At 36.8% G+C, this 9,990-nt stretch overlaps 1 protein-coding gene across 1 annotated transcript in view; it reads right to left on the reverse strand.

Moving 5' to 3' along the window:
* Nucleotides 1–3,280: 3,280 nt before the first annotated feature.
* Nucleotides 3,281–9,990, reverse strand: part of SLC25A21 (solute carrier family 25 (mitochondrial oxoadipate carrier), member 21) — a gene marked incomplete at its 5' end in the record, with an annotated part of 28,108 nt that continues 21,398 nt past the window's right edge. The window contains 3 exons of the mRNA XM_010189582.1: nt 3,281–3,421; nt 5,980–6,032; nt 6,847–7,028. Coding sequence (XP_010187884.1) covers nt 3,351–3,421; nt 5,980–6,032; nt 6,847–7,028 — 306 coding nt within the window. The remainder of the gene's footprint in view (nt 3,422–5,979; nt 6,033–6,846; nt 7,029–9,990) is intronic.

The raw sequence follows: 9,990 nt of genomic DNA on the forward strand, positions 1-9,990 counted from the left end.
GATACGATCTGGGATGTGATCCTGTATTCTTCAGCCTCAGTACAGCAAGGGCATTTGATGGCTTTAATGAGATGCTGAAATCTTTGTGATTCGGTAGAACATTTTTTGGAGAATGTTTCTTTGAAACCACTAAAGGCAACGTGCACACAAGTGCATTTCTGCACTGCTGCACTGTTAGTGATGTGAAGACATTATTCTGCCTTTATGCAGCTGTAGCTGAAACAAGACAAGCCTCAACGCCATGAAAAAGAAATTGATTCTAGAGAAGCTCTTCACTAAAAAGAAAATAGAGAAAAAGAAAGATAAGAAAAAGATAATGAGTCAATAAATTTTTAAGTTAGCAACAGGATTTTAGCTTTCAACCTAGATCTTTTACTGGATTATAGAATTATTAAGAAAGTCTATCTATTGTTAACCATACAGCACAAACAAGGTATATCAAAGGAAAAAAACAACCAAAAAACAAAAACAAATGAGAAAAAATAAGGGAAGCCTTCCATAGCACAGCTCTTTTGAGCTCCCAAGAATTCACAAGCCTGTAACAAAGTGTGCCTATGTTAAAAGTTTTCAAAATTTTATTGAGCAACAAAAGGTCATTTCTGGAATAAAAGTAATCTTTTCTGACATTCCCATGAAGCATTAAGTGTGTTTTGGGAGTTACTTAGAGAGACTGACTCTTAGTTTGTATGAATTGTTTGCATTATCTTGTCTTCAGCTAAGTCAGGTTAATTTATAAAGCAAGGAGGAGACAAGACGTTAATTATTCCTCACTGGGGAATACACCATCATGAACAGTGTTTTCTGCTTGTTTAGGTACAGCTCTTCGCACATCTGCCTGTATGCAATACCTTAACCCTCGGTGGAAAGTCAGTGGGGCTGGGTGCAGGAAGTGTTGCTCAGAGTGAGCAAAGGTACCTGACCTTGGTGAACCGCCCGTCATGGATTTTTTTGGTGTGAATTTTCATAACATTTATTTTTGTAAATTTAAACCTACAATGCAGAGTACTCCTTTGCTCGAGGACTTTTTTTACAGCTTGTACTCATGGGTAAACTGAAAAAGACAATATGTTAGCTTATTAGCCACAAAACTTTAAGCCACTTTACAGTAAACAAAGGAGAAAAAAGGAATTGCCCTTTTTTTTTAATAATAAATAAGGGTCGACTGCTGCTGTCAGGTACGGGGTGTAAATCTGGAGTGAACCCACTGAGGTCAATGGATTAATTTGGGAAATACGCAGTATATTTGAATGCAGAATTTAAATTTTTAATCTGAAAAGCCTACACGCCATTCCCAGAGCGTCAAATTTTTTTAAAGAAATCAGTGAAGCTTAATACTCCCTTCCATGACAGCCCACTGTGTTTGCATGGTCCTGCTGCAGAAGACCCCCAGTGTAGAACTGAATCAGACTCTGTATTACACCAGGAGTGATGGGGGACTGGGCTGGCACATTCATGGGTTTGTTTTCTAAAACAGTGCTGTGTTTTCTGCTTTCTAATGGTTCTCTTTTTATCAAAGATCAGGCCGAGCTATTAACTGAAAAAAAAAAATGTTGGAAAGGATGTAAAACGGAAGGCTATATATGTATATACAGTATGTTTAAAGCCTTTTATTTTTATATTTTGAATGCTCTAAATTAATAAAAGACTAATTATAAAGAATTTTGCTTTTAATTTTCAAAATTATCTTAGTAGTGTCTTCTCTTTGGCTATGCGCTGAAAATGTAATGCTACAACAAGGAACATTTCCCTTAAAATTACAAACTGTAACAGAGCTAATTTTATTGATTTTAGCTATGAAGTAGCATAGGTATGAGATGTCACTGTTGTCAAAGTTTAACAAAAGAGAGGTTTATTGAGCATGTCAATACAAGCATCCCTGAAAGCGCTGAGAATGCATTTCTATTTTTAGCTTTTTTTTTGCTTTTCTAATGCATTAAAAACACTCACGAGATGAGACTTCACATGTGAACTGTCATTTTCAAGTAACTATCGAGCAAGATATTTCTTTAGGCTTGCTGGGAAAAAAATTTGTGCCTTCTTAAGAGGAAGAACACTTATAGTTAACTGTGAATGTAGTATGGGGTGATAGAGAAACTTTCAGCAATTGCAAGATATGCATTCATTTGACAACAAACCAAATCTAGATAATGGGAACTTTTTAAATAACGAAATAACGTACAATTTAAAGTTACTTAAAGAGTTCTTGAAAAGAAACTGCAGAGTGGTACAACTGCATGAAATTAAAGTATGTCTTCAGTTACCACCGTAGAAATAAATTGTACTTCTCAGAGCTAGTAAAGATAGGAGAACATCACTGAAATATTTATATTTACGGGGATGGGGGAAAGGGATAATTTTAATCAATACAAAGGTACATTTCTTTGATGTGTATGGCTAGCTAATTAAGACTGCATATGTGCTATCAGTCTTGAATATTATTTCTCTACTGCCTGCAGGTAATGAAAGGCAAAAGGGACAGTCAAGATGCATTGAGTATTTTTACCACAGGACAGCTCTTTAAGCAATGGTATATGAAGGTGGATAAAAACCTCACAGTAAAATCTCATATGCCTAAAAGAGGTTTTTTTGCTTGTTCATTTATTTACTACTCTCTTCTATGATTCCCACAGCTATTTTTGACTTTTATGTAACTTGATTCAGACTAATTACGTTCAGTGTCTTCTGTGACCCAAGTGAGATTTATACAATATATGGCTAAGAACAAGCAGGACATTTAACAGCATGTGTATTTTTAAGGTTGTGGCTAGTTGTGCTGTTCTTTCTCTATCCTAACAACTTCAGAAGCTCTTCTATCAAAGTTGAAGTTGCACTGACTGAATTCAAACTGGACCCAAGCTTGATGCACAAGATTGCAGAGTATGGGTCATGTTCCAAACCTGGAGTCAATGGAGCTGTCAGTTTAGTGTCAGTAAACACTAGTTTACTATCTGGTTGCACAGGATTATTCTTTTTTTTTTAAAATTCAAAATCCTCTGCAAGTCATTATCTTGCCTCTTAGGATGCAATATTTTAAAAAGTGTATTGACTACACAGTGTCCCTAATTTTCAGTTTGTCCTTGAAAAAGCTAACCTGTTCCTATATCTCCTTTATATTTTCTCTTGATCCTGTCAAACAATATCAACTTTGCTACTTACTTATGTACTTACAGAAAAGCATGTGCTTTAACATTTTCTGGGATCAGGACCTGAAGACCACATCTGTTATGAACTGTATTAACATCAGTGTAATCTGAGGGCATTCAACACCACAAAGGATACAAATCACTTTTACTTTATTAAAATGTCTTTTAGAATGCATACAATTTTAAAGAGTACATTTTTCAGAAGTTCTACTTGCGATCAGTTGTGTCCTGAAGCCATGCATAAACGTATTCATAAACCAAAAGCATCACTGCACCACCTGGAAAAAAAGATACTATTTTACTACATACAAAATCCAGTATTTTCAGGACTTTGTAGAGCATTTGTATTGTGCAACCTAAACCAGGATGTGGCAAAGCTTTATTTGCAAAATGGATATTTCTACTAACACTCTAACTCATTAAAAATTCACCAATTCTTATACCATACTTATTTTACTTAATATTAGACCATAAAGTTGGTATGAAAAGCTTGCATATTAAATAAAAACCATCCTCAGTGTGATTTTTCCTAACATTTTTCCAAGACAAATTTCTGTTTGTTCTTTTTCGAGTGAAGCTTTTCATCTGAGTATATTTGTGTGTTTGTTGAGAGTTAGATTTGGCCATGAAAGAGCAACTTGAGTGGTGGAACGACAAAAATTCATCACCAGGGTGATGAAAATGCTTCCAGGTAAGGTTCAAGAAAGGTTTTCAGCTGTTTGTTTACCATGTCAAGAGTAGAAGATCGCAGTACTGAAATGAATACAATCTTCCTGTGCTTGTACCTGGCTATGAATCCACAGGCAAAGTTCTGATTTGATGAAGTAGCGTTATCTGCTGGAAGTGGTAACAGTATAAAATCCCAGCATGGATGCCATAAAGTATCTTTTGTATTAGTGAAGCCAGACTAAATCTCTTCTGTAACCAGGCTGTAAGTACTGTATGAGCTTAAGAAGAGAACATTTCAGAAGGTGTATATACATATGTATATAAAATTAAGCGCATAGAGAAGCTTCTAGTTGGAGAAGATGAGGAAAGAAAATCAGATTCCAGGCTGTGGGATTAAAAGTGTGCTAGAATTTTCTACTTGTGGGTGCCAGCACTGCGGCACAAATATTTTCTTTCCTTTGCCTGTTGGCTCAGTTAGCATGTTAGAGTGGCACCTCTAACAAATAAGTCTTCTGCTGAACTGGGATGACCTTTCTAGGTAGATGGGATAGGCTCAGACAGCCAGGCACACAGAACTGCCAGATGAGTTTTCCCATGTTATTTGTCCTAATGAACCATCATCAGGTTTGAAATCCTTTACGAACAGCAATCCCCAGACAGCTAGACTGAGCAAAAGTTTGCAAAAGGCTTTGACCAACAAGCAAATCATAGACACTATATCTACAAGATGTGATGTGAACTCAAATCAAGGCTGATTCCTATTCTCATAATATGTGATCTGTTTGAGTGCCTCTATTCCTGAAAGTATCCAAATGTTGAAAGAAGGAATTACCTTTCAAGTCGCAATAAAGATTACATTACTGTTTCATCAGAAAACCAAATCTACATATTAGTAAATGGGACTATAAAAGTGCTTAAAATGAAGTGCACACTTGAATGACTTGCTGGGTTTGGGCCAGATTGCATAGTCATTTGTAAGAAGGAAAATTTTATTCCAAAATCTGCTGTGCTAACAGGTAGTGGGGAAGCGAAACCCTGCCTCCTCTTTGTCCTGCATGTAACCTAGTATCTTTGGAGTACGAAGGAAAAGGCTTTTTGCTCCAGAGTTATGCCTTGCTGCCTTGTTTCCCCTCCTCACCTTCTTCCTTTACTCTGCACAATAACCAGGCACAGTCTAGCACTTAGCCAGACATATTGGGTATGCACACATTTACAGACAAACCTAATGCCTCCTTTATGCTGCAGAACAGACTCTGTACCCACTTTCTTTTAACCATGTGTGTTCTTGCCTATTAAACCACCTTGCACAATTGAAAATACAATTTCAAAGGAATGGGATACTGTTCAAATTGGGGCTTCTGCTCTTTTTGACACAGACTGCCTCTGTGGGCTGGCAAAGCTGAAGGGCCCAGTGCTCTGCTTTCATGATTAATCAAAACCAGTCAGTGAAAAATAGTCTAAGAGTCGAAGAAGATGTAGCTCTCAACCACTGTGCTCCTGCATTTGGAGTAAAAAGTAGTGAGAGGCAGTCAATCAACAGACCCAGTTTTAAGCTCTCCTTGTCCTCTTCTAGAGCCATGCAAGTCTTTTCCCAGCTTATGCTATCAGTCTTTTAGTGTCCATTCCTTAGAGCCCCCGACTCACCCCCCTCCAGAGCACAGGAAGAAGAAAGTAATGGAATTTGATATGCTTGAGCTATACCTTGACTAGTTGAGAGCATTTATACTGGAGACTCTAACCTGCATTTTAACATGACTTTACATGGGTACAGAACAGTCTTAGTGAAACAAAAAAATCACAGTAGAAGAAGTGGGACAAGATTTAATAAACACTTTCAAAAGTATTACAGTTCTGGCATTTGCATGGATGCGTTTGACTTGTTCACAAATAAAGTAATTGCACAAACCAACAGTTACTTGGATCGGCAATCATCTGATGTGTATGTGTAAATTATTTTTTAGACACATATTTAGCCTAATCCATCTATTACTCTATTAGGTAATGCTATTATCAAAAGAAATAATTCAAAGATGAAAGAGATTTTGATGATTTCTAGTACATTTCTTCATTTATTTGACTGATGCTTACAACATTTTTTCAAGAAACTGAAAAATGGAAAGAGAAAGCAAGAACAAAAGCAATATAGAAATGACAGAGAGAAAATTACCTGGACCAAGTCTCATGATCTTGGGAACCAAGCCCTTGTACAGCGCCAGAAATCTGTAGCAGAAGGAAAACAAACAAAACATTTCAAACAATATTCTTGTTCTAAAAGAAGAATGGAATTTTAGCATGTGTTTGTTAAAATGCTGGCAGAGCACTTAGAAGCAATTATTTGAAATTACACATGTTCAATAGCAGGCTGTATCTGGATTTTAACATTTTACAGAGGCAGATCAGATGAAGAGAAAAAGTTAATCAATGTTCAGTCACAAAAGCTACGTTGTGAGCCTAGCCAATCCAAAATATGACTTTAATCAGTGAGATGGTTTTACTTTCAAGACAAGTCTGTTAACAACAGCTGCATACATGGACAAAATGACTGCTATAATTGAATATCAAAGCTACAACTCAGTGCCCACTTGAGAAATATTTTTAAAAGTTGGAAAACTTTATTGCCACGAGGATCTGTCCCCAATTTAATTATTTCAGCAGTCATTTTAAAGGTACAGAGGTCTGTATAATTACAATTAGTTTAAGTTGGGAAATACTGTTTTCTATTGATATTTCCCTCTTACAAAATGAAAAGTTGAAAAAATTACATGACATATATGAAGCATTTATTAGTGGAACATAGATTTTGACAATCCAATAATCTTCTTGTAAGTTTTTTGTAAAAGTTCACATAGAGCGGGAGGTTATCTCCTTGTAATTTTAAAACACATTTTCAAAATGGTACATTGTGCTCTTTTGATACGTGAGTTCAGGGTGGCTTAATGGTCCTCGTCAAATCCGAAATATAACAACATGGTTTTATGGACCCATATGAACTAAAACAGAGGTCTGGACATTTATTAAAATAAGAATGCTTTACCCTTCCTCTTTATAGACTGTTGCCATAGTTTTAAAACAGGTTCTGTACTTGATCTCTCCAGGAACTGGCTGTGGTCCTTGGATCCTACTTTTTGCAACATCAAAAGGAATGTTAATAATTGAGGCTATTGTTCCCGAAACTAGCCCAATTCCAAATTTCCTCAAAAACTCCAAATTCGGATCCTGCAAAAAAAGAGAGAAAGAAAGGATAAAAAGGGAAACGGAAGGACCTATGCAGGTTAAGCATTATAAAGTAATATGTATTTAATCAGAAAACTCACACAACACACTCGTGTTATTTTAGCGGAACACATTAGGATTTCCTATGCTGGAACTTGTTTTCTTGACAATCCTATTGGCTATGTTTTTACACATGGTCTAAATTGCTGAAGTACACATTTCCTCACACAGGATTTATAAACACAGTTCATAAAGAAAGACTGGTATGGCATATGGGGATGATTTGTATAATTGGGCTTCACAATGTACTTAGTATTACTGTATCAAAACAGGAGAAATCCAAGCACACTATTAGCTAATTGGCCAGAATATTTTACAAATGACAGCAACTTCCACCATGAAGCCTACTAAAACGCTCATTTGTGTGTTGGACCCCCAAATGCTAAATTAAATAAAGGCTAATCTCAGTCTGCTGCCATTCCCCTCCAGGTTTTTTGCATTTATTTTCACATGTAGCTGATCCACTGTACTGAGAAGTGCTAGCTTCCTGTTATTAACAATCCAACTCGGCGCAACTGCAAAAGAGCCTCCACGTTCTGTGCATTATAAACGGTGGTAACTCACTCGGCTAATTGGCTGAAGAATTTACAACAGATTGTTTCTGAACCCTACCATATATTCACAGTAAAAGTTAGGAGCAGGTTAGAAGTGCGTCTAAAAACTTCTTTGCTCACTCACAGTTTGACTAGGTTTTATTTGATCTTTTAGAGAGACCTCCTACCTTGGCATTTTCTATGACATCAAAGACCTCTGAGTTTATCTGGGAGTCAAAGTCTCTTGAAGCAAGCCTAATCCTATTTTTGCAAGTAGTGGAAGTCACAGGGAAGTGTGTTCCAGCGCATTTTCTATGCACATAATTTTTTTGCTATTTGTCTTCAACAGTAAGGAGACCTTTTACCATAGCAGACTATATACATGCAGTATCCTGGCTTTTTTCATGAAGGTACTTCATCGGTAAAATAACAGATGATCTTGCCACGTTATAACATCAGCACAACATTAAAAAGAAAGAGTGAGTACTTTGTTTCCTATACCTGTATATTGGTGACTGAAAAAGGAACCAATGAAGAAGTTCTCCTTTATAGATTAGCAACAAGGAACATAAATTAAAACTTCCATTATACATATTGGACAAAGTCCATACAGGTGTTTAGAGAGAAATGTCAAAATCAACTGAGCTTTTTATTACTTGCAGAAAAACTCAACGCCTTGATTTCACAAAACCTGAAACATATTGGTAATACCTTTTAAAATTAGAATGGCTTGTGGTACATAATCGTAAGACTCGGTTAGCAAAAAGCTAAGTAGCAAATTTCTGTTTAATCTGTACATGCTGGCAGTAATTTTTTTTTTAAAAATCAGTATTTCTGGCATCCAGAGAAGAAAAAAGGACCCCTTTTGAAGTTTGATGGGCAGCAGTATGGCAGCCCTGTTCCAGCATGGTGCCTACCTACCTCCAGGCAGTAGGTGTGTGATTATACACACACCTGAGAACTAAGTGTTATTCCAGATTGCACTAACTTCCTCAAACCAGGCTGCAGCGAGGAGGTTACCACTGCTCTCTTGACTTTTCATAGTACAGAATGGTCTGAAGTATCTTTGTCATTTGGTGCAAGGACACTTTTTCCATAGCACCAAGCACAGTGGGCTGCCCTCTGGGCTAGGAAATACGTATCAGGCAAAAAATATTCACTTGCTAAGCACTGAAGTTCAAGTCTTGCTGCTCCTGACAAATCCCTTATGTTTGAACACTTGAACATTTTCATATTTTGGTGAATTCCCAATGCCACCATCGCCTGCTTTATGTCTGAGATTGCCACAGAGTATAGGATACAGTGGGTGTCTGACCAAGTGACCATCTACTGAAACCAGAGATCGCACCAGCACCACTAAAGAAACAACCACAGATTGCTTTATTTCTATTCCAGTATTTGTGACACAGAAAATGCTGAATGGCGGCATTTTGCTCATTCACAAAACTGGATTCTAACCAAATATGGTATGGTATACACTAGCTTTTCTATATAACTTGATTTTTTTATTACTTATCTCATGGGAAAGATTTTTGTGGTGTTCATCATTGTACTATCTGGATAATTTCATTTGTATAACAGACTCAAAATAAATTTAGTGGTTAAAAAGAATTAAAAAGTTATTTTCCTCTAAAAGAACAGAGTAGTGGCTTTTACTGGGCTGTTGCTTCAAATTGAAAAAAGAGATTCCCGAATATAATTTATGCTTATGTCTGTACATAAGAAAGTCTCATACATGGGGAAAGTCTGTATATCATGTAAGTGCAAGTCGGTGCTATCAGGAAGCAGTGACTTTCTTTTTATACTGAAATCTGTCCTTTTTCTGCCACATGGATAACACCAAAGTATTCCTAACAGTGTAGGACCCTGTGAAAGGAGACATGAAGATAACATATCTATCTAGCATTAATGCTGCAACTGGCTAGCAGAGACAGTTATTATGTTATTGTCACTAACTTCTGCACCATGAGTTCACTGACTGAATGTTTTGTATTTAGTACATTAGAAAACAAGATTCTGATAAGTTCCTCTCGCTGCCATAAATGGCAGAACTGGAGGAAAACCATATATGAATTCTGTTCTTAGGCAAAGGTGATTTTTCTGCAGTATGCGTAGGACAGAAACTTGATTTTAGGTGGTGCCACACCACAGTACACCACAAGGAAGTGAAATAGCAGTTTGCTTATTCACAATGGAATAACTTTGCTGTGATTTGATAATGTAACCTGTGATCAGCTCACCTTTTTACCATGCTCTTCACAACCACATTTCCTGTACACCTAAGTCCCTGCCCTGTGAGCACCAGCAGCCATCACAAATAAAGAGAGAAGTTGGCATCAGTAATAAATGTCATATCTATGCATGTCCTGCTG

The sequence above is a fragment of the Mesitornis unicolor genome, unplaced genomic scaffold (assembly GCF_000695765.1).
Source record: "Mesitornis unicolor isolate BGI_N332 unplaced genomic scaffold, ASM69576v1 scaffold15768, whole genome shotgun sequence".
Classification (NCBI taxonomy): domain Eukaryota; kingdom Metazoa; phylum Chordata; class Aves; order Mesitornithiformes; family Mesitornithidae; genus Mesitornis; species Mesitornis unicolor.